Source organism: Thalassophryne amazonica, chromosome 16 (assembly GCF_902500255.1).
Source record: "Thalassophryne amazonica chromosome 16, fThaAma1.1, whole genome shotgun sequence".
Classification (NCBI taxonomy): domain Eukaryota; kingdom Metazoa; phylum Chordata; class Actinopteri; order Batrachoidiformes; family Batrachoididae; genus Thalassophryne; species Thalassophryne amazonica.
The window spans coordinates 88,520,005-88,544,311 of record NC_047118.1 but is presented as its reverse complement, the minus strand read 5'-3'; the positions used below and the strand labels follow the sequence as shown (position 1 = coordinate 88,544,311).

Genomic DNA, 24,307 nt, shown 5'->3' with positions numbered 1-24,307 from the left:
ACCTCTATTAAATACTAAAAAAACAAAAACATATCATGTCACCTACACTTTAATGATTACGATTACTAACTTACAACATTGCCCCTGGGTTGTGCAACATGGAGCTTCCAGCTGGCTTGAAATTCTGTAAAGTGAAGGAGAAAACACTCAAAGTTGAACCTGGTGAGCTGATAAACATTAAAGCGGCTCACAGCTAAACATCAAAGTGACTCACCGTGTAAATGTCAAGGCAGTGAGCTAGTAAATATTAAAGTGGTAATGTAAAAGTGCTGAGCTGCTAAAAGTAAAAGCAGTGAGCTGGTAAACAAAGCAGTGAGCACTAACCTTGGTAGTGTTGGGTGGTAAGATGTGAAGCTGGTACCACGGTTCAGGCACAGCTTGCTTAGGTTGATGTAAAAATTGACCATAACATCTCCGGGCATTGGAGGCGTGAACATTTTCTGGGAGAAAAAGTGAGATCAGTAAATGATGTCACAGGTTGTCGTCATGTTAGAACAGATGTCCATCCTGTACGGCGGCTGGCAGGGGCCACAGCACTTAATTAACAAATTAAGACAACACCAGCAAAGTTAGAAAGTACTTTGTAAAGATGAATTACACAAAAGTAACTGGCAGCACAGAAAACTATTCATTTGAAAAGGTTTTCAAACTGCATCCAAATGCTCTGCAAAGCTTCAAAACACATGGGAAGCACAACACAACCAGCAGGTTCTTCCTGGAGGACTTCAGACACCTCTTTACTTTATTCATGATTATACTCTGATGTTAGGTATACTTTCAAGTTTTATTTTATTGACAAACACACTAACGAGTAGAATTTTGTGAAAGACTGGCAGCTTGTCCAGAGTGAACCCCGCCTCTCTCTAATGACCGCTGGGATAGTGTTAGAGTTTTTCAGAGTTAGACCTGAAAAGTTTACACACACACACACACACAGAAATGATCACCCAGGAGAAACTGAATTTCTTTATCCTGCAGGAGAGGAGGAACGAGGAGTTCCTTCAGAAAGAACTGTCGTCCATCCTAAAGGTCCCGCCCATTTGCCTCTCCTTTTATTGAGTATCGTTACATACAGCATATAGGAATGATGATATCACAAGACAAAGTCTGGTCTAACTTTGATATGAGCCCTGTCTGCTTTCAATAACAATGTCAGGTTGCACTGCTCCTGTCCAACGCTGAACCATTAATCAAAAGTACACATCTGCAATTAGTTAATCATGACCCCAGCCAACCAGTCTGACATTCTAGATAGGCGATCTGCACATTGGTCAGAGATCATCTGCCTCACTGTTCGACAGTCTTATGCACTTGAATCATTCAGCGATATGATGCTTTTGACACTAAGTAATTACTTAAAGGAATAATGGTACATAAACTTTCACACATGCATATACGTATATATGAGAATAGAGAACAGAAATCAAAAGACATGATTACAGAGAGTACATCAAAGTGAAGACATTAATATTTGATAATACATATATTGACAATATAGAGAAAACCCTGTCAGACTCCAGCCCCCTGGACCCTTATCTGGAAATAACGCGTTCCAAAACATGAATGAGAGAGCATCAGAGTCAGTCAGTGCTGTGTTCCACTGACCTGGGAAGTTGTAAATGCCTTCACGATTTGGGACAGAGTGCCTTAAAAAGATATTTGCTCCACCAAAGAATCCTCCACAGAGGGGGCCAGACAACTCTAAGGGGCCTTCTACACATAGACGGTACGATCTCCAGGAAGCCTCCCGGCAAAGATTTTGCCGCTCTGGGCCGTCTTTGGGATCAACCGCCGTTGTTAACGCCGGCGCACGGGGCGTGGTTTAGTTCCAGCTTCACCGGGAAAATTATTCAACGTGTAGAATAATTCCGGGAGCGCTCCCGGAGACCTCCCGTGACGACAAACAACGGCGTGTGATACTTTTTAATCGCCGTTTCATCCTGCCGCTTCCTGTAGTGCTGCAGGTCTCGTCGCGCTACGATGACCAATCAGGGACTGAATATGTAGTGACGTGGAGATATCTGGAGTTTGACTGAAGATGTGAACATGTCCTGTATCTGTACCTGTGAGCAGGACTTATGTCTCTTTCGTCCTTTATTTTACAATCATGACAGAGTTTTTGTAGCAAGCAGCCAGCCACACAGCAGCGTGGAGCGGACTTTCTTTTTTCCTTTCTTTTTTTCACGTCGTGCGCGAGGCGAATCGTCTGTAGATAATATTTTATTAATGAACTACACCAGGGGTGGCCAAGTTCGGTCCTCGAGAGCCACATTCCTGACACTCTTAGTTGTCTCCTGCTCCAACACACCTGAATCCAATGAAAGGCTCATTAAAAGTCTGCTAATGAGTCTTTCATTGGATTCAGGTGTGTTGGAGCAGGGAGACAACTAAGAATGTCAGGAATGTGGCTCTCGAGGACCGAACTTGGCCACCCCTGAACTACACAGATGTATAATAAAACAACTGGTGACTGCTTTCTAAACACAATTATTACAGTTTTGGGGGGGGGAAGAGCCAGCTGCAGCAAGCAGTGGAGTTAATTTTTTTTTTTTTTATTGTTTACATGTGCGCGCGTGAACGGGACAGTTGATCCTTTTTGAAGGAACGCTGAAAGCAGCCATCATCCATACAGCTCCTGGAGCAAATAATAATAATGATACTCTGTATTGGGAGCTTTCAGCAACTCGCTCCGCGTGATCAAGGTCCGTCATGTTAATTTATGGACAACCGGAGCCGGCGCGCTCCGCCCCCTTCAACTGGGAAAACAGCCGGCACTACCGCGAATGTCGGTCTACGTGCGACCAGCCGACAAAACCGTCTGTGTGGAAAGGAGCCCTTAGGAGTTACAGTAGTGTTCAGTATAATAGTAGTGCTATGTCAGTAAAAAGATTAGGTTTTGAGTATATTTCTTATTGTTACATGAGAAACAAGGTACCAGTAGATTCAGTAGATTCTCACAAATCCAACAAGACCAAGCATTCATGATATGCACACTCTGAAGGCTATGAAATTGGGCTATTAGTAAAAAAAAAGTAGAAAAGGGGGTGTTCACAATAATAGTAGCATCTGCTGTTGACGCTACAAACTCAAAACTATTATGTTCATAAGAACCAAGATTTTTGCTGGTTTACTAGTGTACTTGGGGTCATTGTCTTGTTGAAACACCCATTTCAAGGGCATGTCTTCTTCAGCATAAGGCAACATGACCTCTTCAAGTATTTTGACATATCCAAACTGATCCATGATACCTGATATGCGATATATATAGGCCCAACACCATAGTAGGAGAAACATGCCCATATCATGATGCTTGCACCACCATGCTTCACTGTCTTCACTGTGAACTGTGGCTTGAATTCAGAGTTTGGGGTTCGTCTCACAAACTGTCTGCGGCCCTTGGACCCAAAAAGAACAATTTGCCTTATGCTGAAGAGGACATGCCCTTGAAATGGGTGTTTCAACAAGACAATGACCCCAAGCACAATAGTAAACCAGCAAAATCTTGGTTCCAAACCAACAAAATTAATGCCTCGCAGATGTGAAGAAATCATTTAAAACTGTGGTTATACAACTAAATACTAGTTTAGTGATTCACAGGATTGATAAAAAAGCAGTTTGAACATAATACAAGGTCTGTCCAAAAAGTAACGGACCTTTTTATTTTTTTCAAAAACTATATGGATTTGAATCACGTGTGATTGCATCAGCAAAGCTTGAACCTTCGTGGGCATGCGTGAGTTTTTTCACGCCTGTCGGTTGCGTCATTCACCTGTGGGCAGGCTTTGTGTGAGTAGTGGTCCACCCCTCTCGTCGGATTTTTATTGCGAATGCGTGGACATCAGCACTTTTTCGGCACATTCTACTGTTACAGGGAAAAAGAAGCGGAGGATTGCGCCACCGGGCCGCTCATGGCGCGGGACAAAACCACCTCCGTGTTGGTCTCACAGGATGGCTTTCAGACGGCTTCCGGTTGCTTTTCAGTCGTGTGAATATCCGAGAAATTGAGCATGAGCTGGACATGCCCCAACATGTCCTGTGAGGCTTTACGCCATGCTGACGCGCGGAATTCCTCCGCTCCTCTTTCCATGACAAAAACTCCTGTAACAGTGGAATGGAATGTGCCGTTCATTTCTAAACTGGACGCTGTCTTGATCCAGTATGTCGTCTGACGAGCACAGGAATTGTGGAAGACGTGGACATCAGCACTTTTTCGGCACATTGAGACAGACGTGCGGAGGAATTCCGCGCGTCATGGCGGAGCCGCATGGTGCAAAGCAACGCCGTGATGAAGCCTCACCGGACATGTTGGGGCATGTAACAGTAACAGTAGAATGTGCCGAAAAAGTGCTGATGTCCACGCCTTCTGCCTTTTTGTGAATGTCAAACAACGTCCCGGATCAACAAAGCCTTCACGTTGGAAATGATCTGGTTGTTTCAGCGGGGTTTCAGCCTGTCGATCGGCGCTCTGAGTGCGGCGCGCTCTCAGCAGCTGTGGGCGGTCTTTAAACCGGCAGGAGCACTCCTTAATCTGTTTAATCCCCATAAAATCGGCCCTGAAAGCCACATTAATATTCCGAATGGTGTTCACCTGGAGGTCTCTCACAGTTTCTGGAAAAAATTGATGCAGCAAAGCTCCAAATTATTCAGACATTTCCCTGACAATTAAAATCTGACAAGGGGGGTGGACCAGTGCTCACACAAAGCCTGCCCACAGGCGAATGACGCAACCGACAGGCGTAAAAAAAACTCATGCATGCGCATGAAGGTTCAAGCTTGTCTGATGCAATCCCACGTGATTCAAATCCATATGATTTTGAAAAAAAATAAAAGGTCCGACACTTTTTGGACAGACCTCGTAGTTTTGAGTTTGTAGCTTCAACAGCAGATGTTACTATTATTGTGAACACCCCCTTTTCTACTTTTTTTTTTTTTTTTTTTACTAATAACCCAATTTCATAGCCTTAAGAGTGTGCATATCATGAATGCTTGGTCTTGTTGGATTTGTGAGAATCTACTGGTACCTTGTTTCCCATGTAACAATAAGAAATATACTCAAAACCTGGATTAATCTTGTTAGCTACATAGCACTGCTATTATTCTGAACACTACTGTATTATTTCAAAAGTTGGAACTGTATGGGATCAGAGGAGTTGCTCTGAGTTGGATTAAAAGCTACTTACAAAACCTAAAGCAGTTTGTTAAACTCGGGGAATACTGTTCTTCATGTCTGGACATCATTTGTGGGCTACCACAGGGTTCTGTGTTGGACACAAAATTATTTATTTTATACATTAATGATTTATGTAAAGTCTCAGATATGGTTAAAGTAGTCCTGCATTGAAATAAATGCAGTCAGATCTTTGGACCAAAAAATTACTTATATTTACACATAAGATCCTTCTGAATGTAGTAAAGTAAATCTGCAAGCCCAGATCTGTCATTCAACGGAGAAATCTTCATTTAAAAATGACAAATTTACAGCTAACATTTAGCCCTCCGCAAAACTGTCCCTCTCATCATGGACGCTGCCGAGACGTCATGGAGGGGACCCTCTCCCAGCATGCATTGCGCGCGCCAACTGTAATTTGTGGATTTACGTCAGGTTTTATCTGCACCTTTTTCTTGTCTTAAGTCTTTTTCTTGGAAGGATCTACTTTTTTTAAACTTCACATTGTCTTGCGGTACGCTTGTTGAGTACACATTTCTTTTATTTGCGCTTGAAAATTATTTTGGGGGACTTTTTCATATGCCCGTTTGACTGAGTGGTGTTGCATTGAAAGTCTACTGTCTTTCGCCTCCGGTGTAACGTCGCGGGCTACGGAGGTGAGACCCGTAAAGAATTCAAGTCATTAAAAAGATATAAACCTCTCTCAGCGGCCACGGAGATCTGCGGCTCCGATTACCGAGACGTGCGGCGCTGCGGATTTTGCCGCAAGTCTGTCCTTGCAAGCAACAGGTGTCACCGGCTGCTTCACATTAAAATGGCGAGCGTAGTCTCTGGAACTGTGCCAAATCAAATCAATTTTATTTATATAGCGCCAAATCACAACAAACAGTTGCCCCAAGGCGCTTTATATTGTAAGGCAAGGCCATACAATAATTACGGAAAACCCCAACGGTCAAACGACCCCCTGTGAGCAAGCACTTGGCGACAGTGGGAAGGAAAAACTCCCTTTTAACAGGAAGAAACCTCCAGCAGAACCAGGCTCAGGGAGGGGCAGTCTTCTGCTGGGACTGGTTGGGGCTGAGGGGAGAGAATCAGGAAAAAGACATGCTGTGGAGGGGAACAGAGATCAATCACTAATGATTAAATGCAGAGTGGTGCATACAAAGCAAAAAGAGAAAGAAACACTCAGTGCATCATGGGAACCCCCCCAGCAGTCTAAGTCTATAGCAGCATAACTAAGGGATGGTTCAGGGTCACCCGATCCAGCCCTAACTATAAGCTTTAGCAAACAGGAAAGTTTTAAGCCTAATCTTAAAAGTAGAGAGGGTGTCTGTCTCCCTGATCTCAATTGGGAGCTGGTTCCACAGGAGAGGAGCCTGAAAGCTGAAGGCTCTGCCTCATATTCTACTCTTACAAACCCTAGGAACTACAAGTAAGCCTGCAGTATGAGAGCGAAGTGCTCTATTGCGGTGATATGGTACTATGAGGTCCCTAAGATAAGATGGGACCTGATTATTCAAAACCTTATAAGTAAGAAGAAGAATTTTAAATTCTATTCTGGAATTAACAGGAAGCCAATGAAGAGAGGCCAATATGGGTGAGATATGCTCTCTCCTTCTAGTCCCCATCAGTACTCTAGCTGCAACATTTTGAATTAACTGAAGGCTTTTCAGGGAACTTTTAGGACAACCTGATAATAATGAATTACAATAGTCCATCCTAGAGGAAATAAATGCATGAATTAGTTTTTCAGCATCACTCTGAGACAAGACCTTTCTAGTTTTAGAGATATTGCGCAAATGCAAAAAAGCAGTCCTACATATTTGTTTAATATGCGCATTGAATGACATATCCTGACCCAAAATGACTCCAAGATTTCTCACAGTATTACTAGAGGTCAGGGTAATGCCATCCAGAGTAAGGATCTGGTTAGACACCATGTTTCTAAGATTTGTGGGGCCAAGTACAATAACTTCAGTTTTATCTGTTCTATATACATGTAATCTATTAGATAAATATGATTCAAACCACCGCAGCGCAGTGCCTTTAATACCTATGGCATGCTCTAATCTCTGTAATAAAATTTTATGGTCAACAGTATCAAAAGCAGCACTGAGGTCTAACAGAACAAGCACAGAGATGAGTCCACTGTCTGAGGCCATAAGAAGATCATTTGTAACCTTCACTAATGCTGTTTCTGTACTATGATGAATTCTAAAACCTGACTGAAACTCTTCAAATAGACCATTCCTCTCCAGATGATCAGTTAGCTGTTTTACAACTACCCTTTCAAGAATTTTTGAGAGAAAAGGAAGGTTGGAGATTGGCCTATAATTAGCTAAAATAGCTGGGTCAAGTGATGGCTTTTTAAGTAATGGTTTAATTACTGCCACCGTAAAAGCCTGTGGTACATAGCCAACTAATAAAGATAGATTGATCATATTTAAGATCGAAGCATTAATTAATGGTAGGGCTTCCTTGAGCAGCCTGGTAGGAATGGGGTCTAATAGACATGTTGATGGTTTGGAGGAAGTAACTAATGAAAATAACTCAGACAGAACAATCGGAGAGAAAGAGTCTAACCAAATACCGGCCAAATATAACGATACGTCTTTGGGATGGTTATGAGTAATTTTTTCTCTAATAGTTAAAATTTTATTACCAAAGAAAGTCATGAAGTCATTACTAGTTAAAGTTAAAGGAATACTCGGCTCAATAGAGCTCTGACTCTTTGTCAGCCTGGCTACAGTGCTGAAAAGAAACCTGGGGTTGTTCTTATTTTCTTCAATTAGTGGTGAGTAGTAAGATGTCCTAGCTTTACGGAGGGCTTTTTTATAGAGCAACAGACTCTTTTTCCAGGCTAAGTGAAGATCTTCTAAATTAGTGAGACGCCATTTCCTCTCCAACTTACGGGTTATCTGCTTTAAGCTGCGAGTTTGTGAGTTATACCATGGAGTCAGGCACTTCTGATTTAAAGCTCTCTTTTTCAGAGGAGCTACAGCATCCAAAGTTGTCTTCAATGAGGATGTAAAACTACTGACGAGATACTCTATCTCACTTACAGAGTTTAGGTAGCTACTCTGCACTGTGTTGGTATATGGCATTAGAGAACATAAAGAAGGAATCATATCCTTAAACCTAGTTACAGCACTTTCTGAAAGACTTCTAGTCAATCAATCAATCAACTTTTTTCTTATATAGTGCCAAATCACAACAAATAGTTGCCCCAAGGCGCTCCACATTGTAAGGCAAGGCCATACAATAATTATGAAAAACCCCAACGGTCAAAACGACCCCCTATGAGCAAGCACTTGGCCACAGTGGGAAGGAAAAACTCCCTTTTAACAGGAAGAAACCTCCAGCAGAACCAGGCTCAGGGAGGGGCAGTCTTCTGCTGAGACTGGTTGGGGCTGAGGGAAAGAACCAGGAAAAAGACATGCCGAGAAGGGGGGCAGAGATCGATCACTAATGATTAAATGCAGAGTGATGCATACGGAGCAAAAAGAGAAAGAAACAGTGCATCATGGGAACCCCCCACAGTCTACGTCTAAAGCAACATAACCAAGGGATGGTCCAGGGTCACCCGATCCAGCCCTAACTATAAGCCTTAGCGAAAAGGAAAGTTTTAAGCCTAATCTTAAAAGTAGAGAGGGTATCTGTCTCCCTGATCTGAATTGGGAGCTGGTTCCACAGGAGAGGAGCCTGAAAGCTGAAGGCTCTGCCTCCCATTCTACTCTTACAAACCCTAGGAACCACAAGTAAGCCCGCAGTCTGAGAGCGAAGCGCTCTAATGGGGTAATATGGTACTACGAGGTCCCTAAGATAAGATGGGACCTGATTATTCAAAACCTTATAAGTAAGAAGAAGAATTTTAAATTCTATTCTAGAATTAACAGGAAGCCAATGAAGAGAGGCCAACACGGGTGAGATATGCTCTCTCCTGCTAGTCCCCGTCAGTACTCTAGCTGCAGCATTCTGAACCAACTGAAGGCTTTTTAGGGAACTTTTAGGACAACCTGATAATAATGAATTACAATAGTCCAGCCTAGAGGAAATAAATGCATGAATTAGTTTTTCAGTATCACTCTGAGACAAGACCTTTCTGATTTTAGAGATATTGCGTAAATGCAAAAAGGCAGTCCTACATATTTGTTTAATATGCGCTTTGAATGACATATCCTGATCAAAAATGACTCCAAGATTTCTCACAGTATTACTAGAGATCAGGGAAATGCCATCCAGAGTAACGATCTGGTTAGACACCATGCTTCTAAGATTTGTGGGGCCAAGTACAATAACTTCAGTTTTATCTGAGTTTAAAAGCAGGAAATTAGTGGTCATCCATGTCTTTATGTCTGTAAGACAATCCTGCAGTTTAGCTAATTGGTGTGTATCCTCTGGCTTCATGGATAGATAAAGCTGGGTATCATCTGCGTAACAATGAAAATTTAAGCAATACCGTCTAATAATACTGCCTAAGGGAAGCATGTACAAAGTGAACAAAATTGGTCCTAGCACAGAACCTTGTGGAACTCCATAATTAACTTCAGTCTGTGAAGAAGATTCCCCATTTACATGAACAAACTGTAATCTATTAGACAAATATGATTCAAACCACCGCAGCGCAGTGCCTTTAATACCTATGACATGCTCTAATCTCTGTAATAAAATGTTATGGTCAACAGTATCAAAAGCAGCACTGAGGTCCAACAGAACAAGCACAGAGATAAGTCCACTGTCCGAAGCCATAAGAAGATCATTTGTAACCTTCACTAATGCTGTTTCTGTACTATGATGAATTCTAAAACCTGACTGAAACTCTTCAAATAGACCATTCCTCTGCAGGTGATCAGTTAGCTGTTTTACAACTACCCTCTCAAGAATCTTTGAGAGAAAAGGAAGGTTGGAGATTGGCCTATAATTAGCTAAGATAGCTGGGTCAAGTGATGGCTTTTTAAGTAATGGTTTAATTACTGCCACCTTAAAGGCCTGTGGTACATAACCAACTAACAAAGATAGATTGATCATATTTAAGATTGAAGCATTAAATAATGGTAGGACTTCCTTGAGAAGCCTGGCAGGAATGGGGTCTAATAAACATGTTGATGGTTTGGATGAAGTAACTAATGAAAATAACTCAGACAGAACAATCGGAGAGAAAGAGTCTAACCAAATACCGGCATCACTGAAAGCAGCCAAAGATAACGATACATCTTTGGGATGGTTATGAGTAATTTTTTCTCTAATAGTCAAAATTTTGTTAGCAAAGAAAGTCATGAAGTCATTACTAGTTAAAGTTAATGGAATACTCAGCTCAATAGAGCTCTGACTCTTTGTCAGCCTGGCTACAGTGCTGAAAAGAAACCTGGGGTTGTTCTTATTTTCTTCAATTAGTGATGAGTAGAAAGATGTCCTAGCTTTACGGAGGGCTTTTTTATAGAGCAACAAACTCTTTTTCCAGGCTAAGTGAAGATCTTCTAAATTAGTGAGACGCCATTTCCTCTCCAACTTACGGGTTATCTGCTTTAAGCTACAAGTTTGTGAGTTATACCACGGAGTCAGACACTTCTGATTTAAAGCTCTCTTTTTCAGAGGAGCTACAGCATCCAAAGTTGTCTTCAATGAGGATGTAAAACTATTGACGAGATACTCTAACTCCCTTACAGAGTTTAGGTAGCTACTCTGCTCTGTGTTGGTATATGACATTAGAGAACATAAAGAAGGAATCATATCCTTAAACCTAGTTACAGCGCTTTCTGAAAGACTTCTAGTGTAATGAAACTTATTCCCCACTGCTGGGTAGTCCATCAGAGTAAATGTAAATGTTATTAAGAAATGATCAGACAGAAGGGAGTTCTCAGGGAATACTGTTAAGTCTTCAATTTCCATACCATAAGTCAGAACAAGATCTAAGATATGATTAAAGTGGTGGGTGGACTCATTTACATTTTGAGCAAAGCCAATTGAGTCTAATAATAGATTAAATGCAGTGTTGAGGCTGTCATTCTCAGCATCTGTGTGGATGTTAAAATCGCCCAGTATAATTATCTTATCTGAGCTAAGCACTAAGTCAGACAATAGGTCTGAAAATTCACAGAGAAACTCACAGTAACGACTAGGTGGACGATAGATAATAACAAATAAAACTGGTTTTTGGGACTTCCAATTTGGATGGACAAGACTAAGAGTCAAGCTTTCAAATGAATTAAAGCTCTGTCTGGGTTTTTGATTAATTAATAAGCTGGAATGGAAGATTGCTGCTAATCCTCCGCCTCGGCCCGTGCTACGAGCGTTCTGGCAGTGTGACTCGGGGGTGTTGACTCATTTAAACTAACATATTCATCCTGCTGTAACCAGGTTTCTGTAAGGCAGAATAAATCAATATGTTGATCAATTATTATATCAATTACTAACAGGGACTTAGAAGAGAGAGACCTAATGTTTAATAGACCACATTTAACTGTTTTAGTCTGTGGTGCAGTTGAAGGTGCTATATTTTTTCTTTTTTAATTTTTATGCTTAAATAGATTTTTGCTGGTTATTGGTGGTCTGGGAGCAGGCACTGTCTCTACGGGGATGGGGTAATGAGGGGATGGCAGGGGGAGAGAAGCTGCAGAGAGGTGTGTAAGACTACAACTCTGCTTCCTGGTCCCAACCCTGGATAATCACAGTTTGGAGGATTTAAGAAAATTGGCCAGATTTCTAGAAATGAGAGCTGCTCCATCCAAAGTGGGATGGATGCCGTCTCTCCTAACAAGACCAGGTTTTCCCCAGAAGCTTTGCCAATTATCTATGAAGCCCACCTCATTTTTTGGACACCACTCAGACAGCCAGCAATTCAAGGAGAACATGCGGCTAAACATGTCACTCCCGGTCCGATTGGGGAGGGGCCCAGAGAAAACTACAGAGTCCGACATTGTTTTTGCAAAGTTACACACCGATTCAATGTTAATTTTAGTGACCTCCGATTGGCGTAACCGGGTGTCATTACTGCCGACGTGAATTACAATCTTACCAAATTTACGCTTAGCCTTAGCCAGCAGTTTCAAATGTCCTTCAATGTCGCCTGCTCTGGCCCCCGGAAGACAATTGACTATGGTTGCTGGTGTCGCTAACTTCACATTTCTCAAAACAGAGTCTCCAATAACCAGAGTTTGATCCTCGGTGGGTGTGTCACCGAGTGGGGAAAAACGGTTAGAAATGTGAACGGGTTGGCGGTGTACACGGGGCTTCTGTTTAGGGCTACGCTTCCTCCTCACAGTCACCCAGTCGGTCTGCTTTCCCGGCTGCTCGGGATCTGCTGGAAGGGAACTAAGGGTGGCTAAGCTACCTTGGTCCGCACCGACTACAGGGGCCTGGCTAGCTGTAGAATTTTCCACGGTGTGGAGCCGAGTCTCCAATTTGCCCAGCCTGGCCTCCAAAGCTACGAATAAGCTACACTTATTACAAGTACCATTACTGCTAAAGGAGGCCGAGGAATAACTAAACATTTCACACCCAGAGCAGAAAAGTGCGGGAGAGACAGGAGAAGCCGCCATGCTAAATCGGCTAAGAGCTAGTAGCTGCGCTAAGCTAGCGGATTCCTAAAAACACACAAAGTGAATAATGTGTAAATAATTTAGAGGTGATTCAGCAGAGGGAGTGCTTTAGTTAAGGCACGTGAAGAATACACTGTGAAACAAATCATTATGTAATTAACTAGATCAATGTAACTGCGCAGATTAAACAGCTAACAGATACAGCAAAACACCGCTGTGCTCCGGAACAGGAAGTAATACAATACCGCAGTGAGAGCCAACCACTAGTAGAGGCATTAAGCTGCCAAGGCTGCACCTCCATTCAGAGAGAGCTGTGTCTCTCAGACACGGGGGTGTGAGTGGCCCGCGGCGGCATTTAACGAGCGCATGCACTCGTTAAGCGCAGCGGAGGCAGAGAGAGAGAGGCGTGGGGGAAGAACGGTGCCCACTGTCGATGTCGCCGCTGATCTGAGCATGTATCAGAGCTGTATCTCACATTCATTGCAGCTTACTTTTGGATGCTGAAACCAGGATGTATATAACAGTAACATTACTAACAGATAAAATCAATTTCAATGCGGGATCGGACTGAAGGCGGGAGCGCGTCATCTCGTCCCTGACGTCATGGAAATGATCCGGATGTACAAACTGTTTTCACAGAGGGCTAAATTTCAGCTGCAAATTTGTCATTTTTAAACGAAGATTTCTCCGCTGAATTACAAATCTGGGCTTACAGATTTACTTTACTGCATTCACAAGGGTCTTATAAATACATATCAGCTATTTCTTTCTGAAATCTGACCACATTTATTTCAATGCAGGTCTACTTTAAATCTGTGCTCTTTGCAGATGACACAAACCTGTTTTGCTCAGGGGAAAATCTGCAACAATTATTATCTGATTTAGGAACAGAAATGTTAAAGTTAAAGAGATGGTTTGATATTAAATTATCATTAAATTTATCTAAAACTAAATCGATGTTATTTGGAAATTATAAAAAATACATACAAATTCAGTTAAATATACATGGAGTAAACATAGATTGTGTCAAAGAGAATAAGTTTTTAGGTGTCATTATTGATGAAAAAATTAACTGGAAAGCTCATATTCAGCATATTCAAATGAAGGTATCAAAAAGTATTGCAATATTAAATAAAGTAAAGCATGTTCTGGATTGCAGAGCACTACACACTTTGTATTGTTCATTGGTTGCACCCTACTTGACTTATTGTGCTGACGTTTGTGGCAACAATTACAAAACTACATTGCAACCATTATTCGTTCTTCAAAAAAGAGCATTAAGGACAATTCATAATGCAGACCACACCAACCCACTGTTCATTAAATCTCAAATATTAAAACTTAATATGATTTCGTTCAAGACTGTTCAATTAATGTACAAAGTGAAAAAGTGTTAGGGTTATTTAGAATTCGAGAATATTTTACTGAGAGAGAAGGAAAATATAATTTACAGGAAAGGTTTCTGTGTGTCCATGTGTGGCCCCAGATTATGGAATAACCTGACGGATGAACTCAAACGATGTCCAAATATCAGTCAGTTTAAAAATCAATATAAAAAATGATGATTTCAAGATATGTATCTAATGAAGTACAATGAGTTTTGTGTTGTCAGTTGTAATTGTAAACATGTTCAGTAACATTCATTCGTGTATGTGTATATATATATGTGTGTGTGTGTGTGTAATTATGTATGAATTATGTATGTGTAAGTGTATGTTGGTGTGTGTATATACAGTGAGGAAAATAAGTATTTGAACACCCTGCAATTTTGCAAGTTCTCCCACTTAGAAATCATGGAGGGTTCTGAAATTTTCATCTTAGGTGCATGTCCACTGTGAGGGACATAATCTAAAACAAAACAAAACAAACAAAAAAAAAACAAATCTGGAAATCACAATGTATGATTTTTTTAAAAAATTATTTGTATGTTACTGCTGCCAATAAGTATTTGAACACCTGTGAAAATCAATGTTAATATTTGGTACAGTAGCCTTTGTTTGCAATTACAGAGGTCAAATGTTTCCTGTAGTTTTTCACCAGGTTTTCACACACTGCAGCAGGGATTTTGGTCCACTCCTCCATACAGATCTTCTCTAGATCTTTCAAGTTTGGAGTTTCAGCTCCATCCAAAGATTTTCTGTTGAGTTCAGGTCTGAAGACTGGCCAGGCCACCCCAGGACCTTGAAATGCTTCTTACGGAGCCCCTCCTTAGTTGCCCTGGCTGTGTGTTTGGTGTCACTGTCATACTGGAAGACCCAGCCATGACCCATCTTCAATGCTCTTACTGAGGGAAGGAGGTTGTTTGCCAAAATCTCACAATACATGACCCCATCCATCCTCCCTTCAATATGGTGCAGTCGTCCTGTCCCCTTTGCAGAAGAGCACCCCCAGAGTATGATGTTTCCACCCCTATGCTTCATGGTTGGGATGGTTTTCTTGGGGTTGTTCTCATCCTCTGAACATGGTAAGTGGAGTTGATTCCAAAAAGCTCTATTCTGGTCTCATCTGACCACATGACCTTCTCCCATGCCTCCTCTGGATCATCCAGATGGTCACTGGTGAACTTCAAACGGGCCTGGACCTGGCTTGAGCAGGGGGACCTTGCTGCCCTGCAGGATTTTAAATCATGACAGCATCATGTGTTACTAATGTAATCTTTGTGACTGTGGTCCCAGCTCTCTTCAGGTCATTGACCAGGTCCTCCTGTGTAGTTCTGAGCTTTCTCAGAATCATCCTTACCCCACAAAGTGAGATCTTGCATGGAATCCCAGACCGAGGGAGATTGACAGTCATCTTGTGTTTCTTCTACTTTCTAATAAATAATCATAACAGTTGTTGTCTTCTACCAAGCTGCTTGCCTGTTGTCCTGTAGTCCATCCCAGCCTTGTGCAGGTCTACAGTTTTGTCCCTGGTGTCCTTAGACAGCTCTTTGGTCTTGCTATGGTGGACAGGTTGGAGTGTGATTGATTGTGAACAGATGTCTTTTATACAGGTAACAAGTTCACACAGGTGCAATTAATACAGGTAAAGAGTGCAGAATAAGAGGGCTTCTTAAAGAAAAATTAACAGGTCTGTGAGAGACAGAATTGTTGTTGCTGGTTGGTAGGTGATCAAATACTTATTTGCAGCAGTAACATACAAAAATTATTAAAAAAAAAAAAAAAAATCATACATTGTGATTTCCAGATTTGTTTTTTTTTTTTAGATTATGTCTCTCACAGTGGACATGCACCTAAGATGAAAATTTCAGACCCCTCCATGATTTCTAAGTGGGAGAACTTGCAAAATCGCAGGGTGTTCAAATACTTATTTTCCTCACTGTATGTATCTATGTATATAGATGAAGACACAGGGTTCACTAGATGTTTATGATGATGGGATTTGAGTTTGTGTTGTGTTAAATGTGTTTGTATCATGGCCCAAGCAGAGGGTCACCCCTTAGAGTCTGGTCTGCTTGAGGTTTCTTCCTCAATACATCAGAGCGAGTTTTTCCTTACCACTGTCGCCTGTGTGCTCACTCTGGGGGTTGGTAATGTCTATGTATGTATGTATATATGGGGTGGGCATTTATAAGCCTTGCTTCTGCTCACCCTCTTTTTGGTCACAAATGTCACTGTGGAATTGTCTTGTGTATCAGATTTTGTTGTTGTCGAATTTGTGTGCCAAAATAAATAAATTCAATTTTATTCAAATTCAATTATTTTTTCCCATGAAAAAAGTCTACATTAATAAAAACTCACTTACATTCTTGTGTAAATTCCTGTAAATCCACAGTCTTTTTTTCCAATGAAAGAAAGTCAACATTAATGAAAAAAGTCACATAATCTTGTCTAAAATCCTATTTGAACAGCACAATGTTTATTTTACAGAAAGAGAAAAATTAGATTACCATGTTTCCTGATGGCACAGTTCGCTTTTACCGTTTCTTTCAGGTGTGTTGATGAAGCCAGCGACAAAACAATACAGTTTATCAGTTTGAACATTAAATATCTTGTCTTTGTGGTGTATTCAATTGAATATAGGTTGAAGAGGAATTGAAAATCATTGTATTCTGTTTTTATTTACATTTTGTGGAGGGCAGAGGTCACGGTGTCCTCTGTTGACTTGTTGGCCTTGTAAGTGACTTGGTTTGGGTCTGAAGTGGGGATTATGAATGACATGACGTGACTTCGAGCCAGTTTTTCAAAACACTTGATCACCACCGGTCTGAGTGCAACAGGTCGGTCGTCACTCAGGCTGGTTATGGGGGATTTCTTGGGTAGTGGGACTATGGTGGAGGTCTTCAGGCATGACGGGACAGCAGACTGTGTCAGGGACCGGTTGAAGGTTTTGGTGAAAATCCCAGCAAGCTGGTCTGCACAGTCTTACAGCACCCGGCTGGAGACATGGTCCGGGCCCATTCGTGGGTTGACGCCCCTCAGCGTGCACCTCACCTCGTGCCTCCCACCGTGAAGTTACTCCTGGCCGCTGGTGGCAACGTGGCTGCTCCTGGTGTCACAAAGAAGAGATTTAACACTTCTGCCAACGTGGCGTCACCTTCAGCAGCTCTGATGTCAGGTTTGTAGTTCGTGAGGTGCTGGACCTCCAGCTGTCCCCGACTGCTGTTGTTGGTGTCCAGGTGGTTGTGGATCCTCCTCCTGAAGTCCTCCTTGGCCTTCCTCATGCCTCTCTTCAGGTTGGCATGGTCTGTGCTGTAGAGAGCCCCATCACCAGCTCTGAAGCTGGAGTTTCTCTCCTTCAGCAGCTGCTTCACCTCCCTACTCATCCAGGGTTTCTGACCAGGATGTGTTCCTTCACTGTGAGCGTGTCTACACAGTTCTTAATGTAACACAGTACTGTGTCTGTAAACATGTCCAGGTCCTCATCCTCAAAGACGTCCCTGTCGGTACTGTTGAAGCCATCCTGTCCCGTCTGGCCGTGTTTTCACCGTCTTAATGGTGGTGGGGTGGATTTCCAGAGGGAGTATATGCAGGGATGAGTTGCCTATATGTGGTGCAGGTCCACATATAGGCTCCTCGTGTCTCATCTGACATGTTGATGATGTCGGGGGAGCACTGCAGGGTTCTCAGTGTAATGGGATGGAAAAATTACCTTAAGAAGCCAGGGGTTCGGGGACTGCTTTAGGCCTCGACCCCGCTGAAGCGTTTGCTTTATGGGTTTATAAAGGGCCTTCTTTGGTGTTTTTTTTTTAACTTAAAAATGTAATCAGAAATTAATATAAACATTTGTAAGGATTTTCTACAGTAAACTGCTGTATATAAATTAGCAGTTCTGATGCTCCTGTGCAGTGACACACATTTCTACACTCTTCCATGTTTTTGCCTGATGCCGTGTTTCTTTTGGCTTTAAATTAAGGCTGTAACAAAGATTAAAAAAAAAAGAACTATGGAATTACTTCACAAAATGTGGCCCTCAAAATGCAGGCAATAGTGTTTCAAAGGAATATAAATGTAAAATGTTACTTTGGCCCCAGTCTCCCTTACAATACTCGCGCCTGGAGTGCTGCAGTGCAACTGTGGTCAGACTGGAGTGCTGAGACTTTGACACCGGGATAAGTTCTCCCCAATGGAACAGAGGACGTCTCATTTTGGGGAGAGCAGTTTTGGTCGGGTGTAGTATCTCTGTCTGTTTTACAAAGTTTGGAAAGAAGTGTCCTTTGATTTAAAATGGCAAATAATTTGCCGTTTTAAATTGCTTTGAAGTTATTGATTCCTGAATGATCCGTCTTTCCAACTTTACTCGGCAGAGAGCCGCAGCAAATCCCACAACACACACGAGGTGGATGATATCATTATTATTTTCATGGGGGACAATAACTAAATTTTATGAGCCAGAGAAGCGGGAGATACATGCGGCAGAGAAACACATCACTGGCTGCCCCATAAAAAAGCGGTGTGAAGCGGTGAACGATTCTCGCTCCTGCCCGCAACAGCAGAAATAGAGTTTAATCAGTTTAATTAGAGACTTTAATCAGCAGAAAAGGTGAGTCACGACCAGTGGTGGGCACAGCTAACCAAAAAGTTAGCTTTGATAACAGATAATCAGCTAACTAAAAAGTTATCTTTTATAAAGATAAACCAATAAACCACCCAAAAATTTATTAGAAGCTACAGATAACCAATAAATTCCAGTATTGTCTCCAATACACTTGCAACTCCACAAGCAGATCCACAATCCACAAGCAGATTTTGAGTTTTAACACCACAATAACAATAAGTTACTGGAATCGTTGTGATCAGATGAATAATGTGGTATCACTTTTGAATACAACTGGAGCATCTTTATATTTTGACCCCTGAGTAATTCTTCATTACCTTCCTACTGCCACCCTGGATGGCCACCATACATTTGTGTAGGTCATGGTACACTGAGGCTGGACTTTAAATGTGGTTTAGTCCCCTTAGGTGGCCAAAACTGACTACTGGCTCATGGACTAAAAGTCACTGTGGAAACCTGCTGGACTTTGGTAACGGTGAGCGTGCCAATATATTTTTGTTTTTGGCTCCTCCTATTTCACTCAGGTACAGGTTTGCGTGCGCGTGTGTGTGTGTATACCTGTGTGTAACAACACTGATGTAACACCAGTTGCGCTGCAGAAATTTTGAACATGTTCAAAGTTCTGCGTGTGTCACACAGTAGCTGTGCACACCTGTTATAGGATGTGCGTTTCTACAGGTGTGTCAGCATCGTGAGCGCTCAGCTTCAGTTTTCACTGTGAGAATTCCTTTTTTATCTACAGGTAAAGAAAGTGAAGTCTGCTGTGAAAGTTGGACACAGTGTACGGTGATGCGTACCATCAGGCCACTGGCAGCTAGCTCGGGCAGCGTCATGGAGGCCGGGGTCGTCAGCCGGTTCCGTGCTCGTGTCAGCTGGAGCATCACTGCGTCCATCAGCTGCAGAATGACATGAGGTCAGTGTTGCAGACAAACATCAGTAACCGTCCAAGAAAATGTTCATGTGTCCATCCTTCTGAAGAAAACTGGCTATAAAAGTAAAGATTAGCACCAACAATCAGTTTGTCCGATTACTTTTGGACTCTGAAAACACAGACTCCATAATAACAATGTCTGGAGTTCTTCAACGATTTATGTGGTAAATTTGGGGAATAACCGTGTTGTGTCTGATGATTTGTGGACATTAATGCTGGATTTTGAGTTCAGTAAAACGGCTATTTACAACCGTAATCCAGCATTAATGTTTGCAAATCATCAGACACAAGGGAGTTATTCCCATTCTAATCCAATTCCAGGGTTTGCACAGATCCATGTTCACTACTGAAGGCTACATCTTAATCCACATACACTCAACAAAAATATAAACACAACACTTTTGGTTTTGCTCCCATTTTGTATGAGATGAACTCAAAGATCTAAAACTTTTTCCACATACACAATATCACCATTTCCCTCAAATATTGTTCACAAACCAGTCTAAATCTGTGATAGTGAGCTCTTCTCCTTTGCTGAGATAATCCATCCCACCTCACAGGTGTGCCATATCAAGATGCTGATTAGACACCACGATTAGTGCACAGGTGTGCCTTAGACTGCCCACAATAAAAGGCCACTCTGAAAGGTGCAGTTTTGTTTTATTGGGGGGGGATACCAGTCAGTATCTGGTGTGACCACCATTTGCCTCATGCAGTGCAACACATCTCCTTTGCATAGAGTTGATCAGGTTGTCAATTGTGGCCTGTGGAATGTTGGTCCACTCCTCTTCAATGGCTGTGCGAAGTTGCTGGATATTGGCAGGAACTGGTACACGCTGTCCTATACGCCGGTCCAGAGCATCCCAAACATGCTCAATGGGTGACATGTCCGGTGAGTATGCCGGCCATGCAAGAACTGGGACATTTTCAGCTTCCAAGAATTGTGTACAGATCCTTGCAACATGGGGCCGTGCATTATCCTGCTGCAACATGGTGATGTTCTTGGATGTATGGCACAACAATGGGCCTCAGGATCTCGTCACGGTATCTCTGTGCATTCAGAATGCCATCAATAAAATGCACCTGTGTTCTTCGTCCATAACAGACGCCTGTCCATACAATAACCCCACCGCCAACATGGGCCACTCGATCCACAACATTGATATCAGAAAACCGCTCACCATCATGACGCCACACACACTGTCTGCCATCTGCCCTGAACAGTGTGAACTGGGATTCATCCGTGAAGAGAACACCTCTCAAACGTGCCAAATGCCAGCGAATGTGAGCATTTGCCCACTCCAGTCGGTTACGACGACGAACTCGAGTCAGGTCGAGACCCCGATGAGGACGACGAGCATGCAGATGAGCTTCCCTGAGACGGTTTCTGACAGTTTGTGCAGAAATTCTTTGGTTATGCAAACCGATTGTTTCAGCAGCTGTCCGAGTGGCTGGTCTCAGACGATCTTGGAGGTGAACATGCTGGATGTGGAGGTCCTGGGCTGGTGTGGTTACACGTGGTCTGCGGTTGTGAGGCTGGTTGGATGTACTGCCAAATTCTCTGAAACGCCTTTGGAGACGGCTTATGGTAGAGAAATGAACATTCAATACACGAGCAACAGCTCTGGTTGACATTCCTGCTGTCAGCATGCCAATTGCACGCTCCCTCAAATCTTGTGACATCTGTGGCATTGTGCTGTGTGATAAAACTGCACCTTTCAGAGTGGCCTTTTATTGTGGGCAGTCTAAGGCACACCTGTGCACTAATCATGGTGTCTAATCAGCATCTTGATATGGCAACACCTGTGAGGTGGGATGGATTATCTCAGCAAAGGAGAAGTGCTCACTATCACAGATTTAGACTGGTTTGTGAACAATATTTGAGGGAAATGGTGATATTGTGTATGTGGAAAAAGTTTTAGATCTTTGAGTTCATCTCATACAAAATGGGAGCAAAACCAAAAGTGTTGCATTTATATTTTTGTTGAGTGTAATAATATAATTTGGTAAAAATGGTCGGTTCGTCAAAGCTTACTGTAGCAACAGCGTCTTCATGCCAAGCTGGAAATTCTGTGAAGAGAATCCACATCACTACTATCGTATGGTCGCTTAAATTAATCCATTTCGGTATCGTTGCTCCACCAGTTGTTTTTTTTTTTGTTGTTTAATGCTGGTTTGCAACCTCTCACGCTCAGCTGACAGCGCCATTATTGACATCTGTGTAGCAACGTGTGCGGACAGGGTGCGGAGGAATGCTTCAACGCGTCATGACGTCAGACACTTCACTTCGGAAGTATCAAGGGGCGGAGATTGCTACGTCACTCTGGCTGTTTCACAACCTGAAAAAAGTTCAGCAATCACCATCTTGAATTTGCGTCGCCTGAACCACAAAAAAGCTTTAAAAAACAGCAGTAGAATGATTCTCCCATCACCCTGCTGGGAGAAGATTTTTTTTCAGCTACTTTTCGGAGTGACGCCGACCGAGGGAGGACTGACGACTTGGTGGGATATCGATCGAACCGCAACAGTGGGACAACCCGCACGGAGAAGCTGGGACTTGCGGCATCATCACTGGGCAGAGCGAGGCAGGCAGCCGGGATGATGGAGTAAACCCACTGAGTCTGAAATCTCACACTTTTTGAATATATGTGAAGTCCCAGTTTGACCAGCGGAGTTTAGTTCTGCAGCTTTATCGAGGTGAGAATAAAAAGTGACGTTTGCTGAACTGCTGTGAAGGTTTATTGATCAGCTAATGTTAGCTTAGCCTTTTAGCACAGTTGATCTGAGTGAACGCTTTAATTTCTAAATGGTTACCAAATAAAGCTACAGCTTTTTTCAGAGACCACAAAAGCTCAACTTTAAATCTTTTTTTTTTCAGGCGTTTTTTTTCCCCTTTTTTTTTTCTTTTATATATATATATATATATATATATATATATATATAAACTGTTTAGTGTTTCTTTATATTTTAAGACATATTTTTATTTGTCCCAATCAGGAACATTTGCTGTGCAGACAACCAAAATACAGATGCACTTCAAAAACTTCCACAGCTGAACATCATGAAGTCTCGAAAGAAAATATCTCTGCTCTTCAAAATAGGACAAAAGTGTCTTCAACAACACCACCAGAGTGGTCTGAAATCTCACACGATTAACCAATCAGATTTGCGGAAAAAATGTAATTGGATTAGAATGTTGAATTAAAGGTGAAAGTTAACACAACAAGAACATCTGGATTGTTCAGATCCACCTGCTGTCACCTGACCTGCTCCAGGAGGTCATGTGATGAACTAAGCTCTCGACTGGCTGCTCAGACCTGACTCACCTCATTAGCAGTGGGTGGAGCACAGAGGTGTCAAGTAACGAAGTATAAATACGTCGTTACTGTACTTAAGTACATTTTTTAGGTACCTACACTTTACTCCTTTATTTATTTTTCTGCCTACTTCTGACTTCTACTCATTACATTTTCACACAAGTATCTGTACTTTCTATTCCTTACATTTTTAAAACAAACAGCCTTGTTACTCTTGGCTTCAGTTTAATGATTATATACATATATATATATATATACATATATATACATACATACATATATACACATACATATATATATATATACATATATATACACATATATATATACATACATACATATATATACATACATACATATATATACATACATACATACACTCAACAAAAATATAAACGCAACACTTTTGGTTTTGCTCCCATTTTGTATGAGATGAACTCAAAGATCTAAAACTTTTTCCACATACACAATATCACCATTTCCCTCAAATATTGTTCACAAACCAGTCTAAATCTGTGATAGTGAGCACTTCTCCTTTGCTGAGATAATCCATCCCACCTCACAGGTGTGCCATATCAAGATGCTGATTAGACACCATGATTAGTGCACAGGTGTGCCTTAGACTGCCCACAATAAAAGGCCACTCTGAAAGGTGCAGTTTTATCACACAGCACGATGCCACAGATGTCGCAAGATTTGAGGGAGCGTGCAATTGGCATGCTGACAGCAGGAATGTCAACCAGAGCTGTTGCTCGTGTATTGAATGTTCATTTCTCTACCATAAGCCGTCTCCAAAGGTGTTTCAGAGAATTTGGCAGTACATCCAACCAGCCTCACAACCGCAGACCACGTGTAACCACACCAGCCCAGGACCTCCACATCCAGCATGTTCACCTCCAAGATCATCTGAGACCAGCCACTCGGACAGCTGCTGGAACAATCGGTTTGCATAACCAAAGAATTTCTGCACAAACTGTCAGAAACCGTCTCAGGGAAGCTCATCTGCATGCTCGTCGTCCTCATCGGGGTCTCAACCTGACTCCAGTTCGTCGTCGTAACCGATTTGAGTGGGCAAATGCTCACATTCGCTGCCGTTTGGCACGTTGGAGAGGTGTTCTCTTCACAGATGATGCGAAGGAGATGTGTTGCACTGCATGAGGCAAATGGTGGTCACACCAGATACTGACTGGTATCCCCCCCCCCCCCCCAATAAAACAAAACTGCACCTTTCAGAGTGGCCTTTTATTGTGGGCAGTCTAAGGCACACCTGTGCACTAATCATGGTGTCTAATCAGCATCTTGATATGGCACACCTGTGAGGTGGGATGGATTATCTCAGCAAAGGAGAAGTGCTCAC

General features: G+C 42.2%; 1 protein-coding gene across 1 annotated transcript in view; it reads right to left on the bottom strand.

Moving 5' to 3' along the window:
• rogdi (rogdi atypical leucine zipper) overlaps window positions 1-24,307 on the bottom strand; it is an 82,581-nt gene that overhangs the window by 5,813 nt on the left and 52,461 nt on the right. Inside the window, 4 exon segments of the mRNA XM_034191007.1 lie at window positions 75-124; window positions 325-363; window positions 366-440; window positions 19,500-19,598. Of these exon segments, the coding sequence (XP_034046898.1) occupies window positions 75-124; window positions 325-363; window positions 366-440; window positions 19,500-19,598 (263 nt within the window).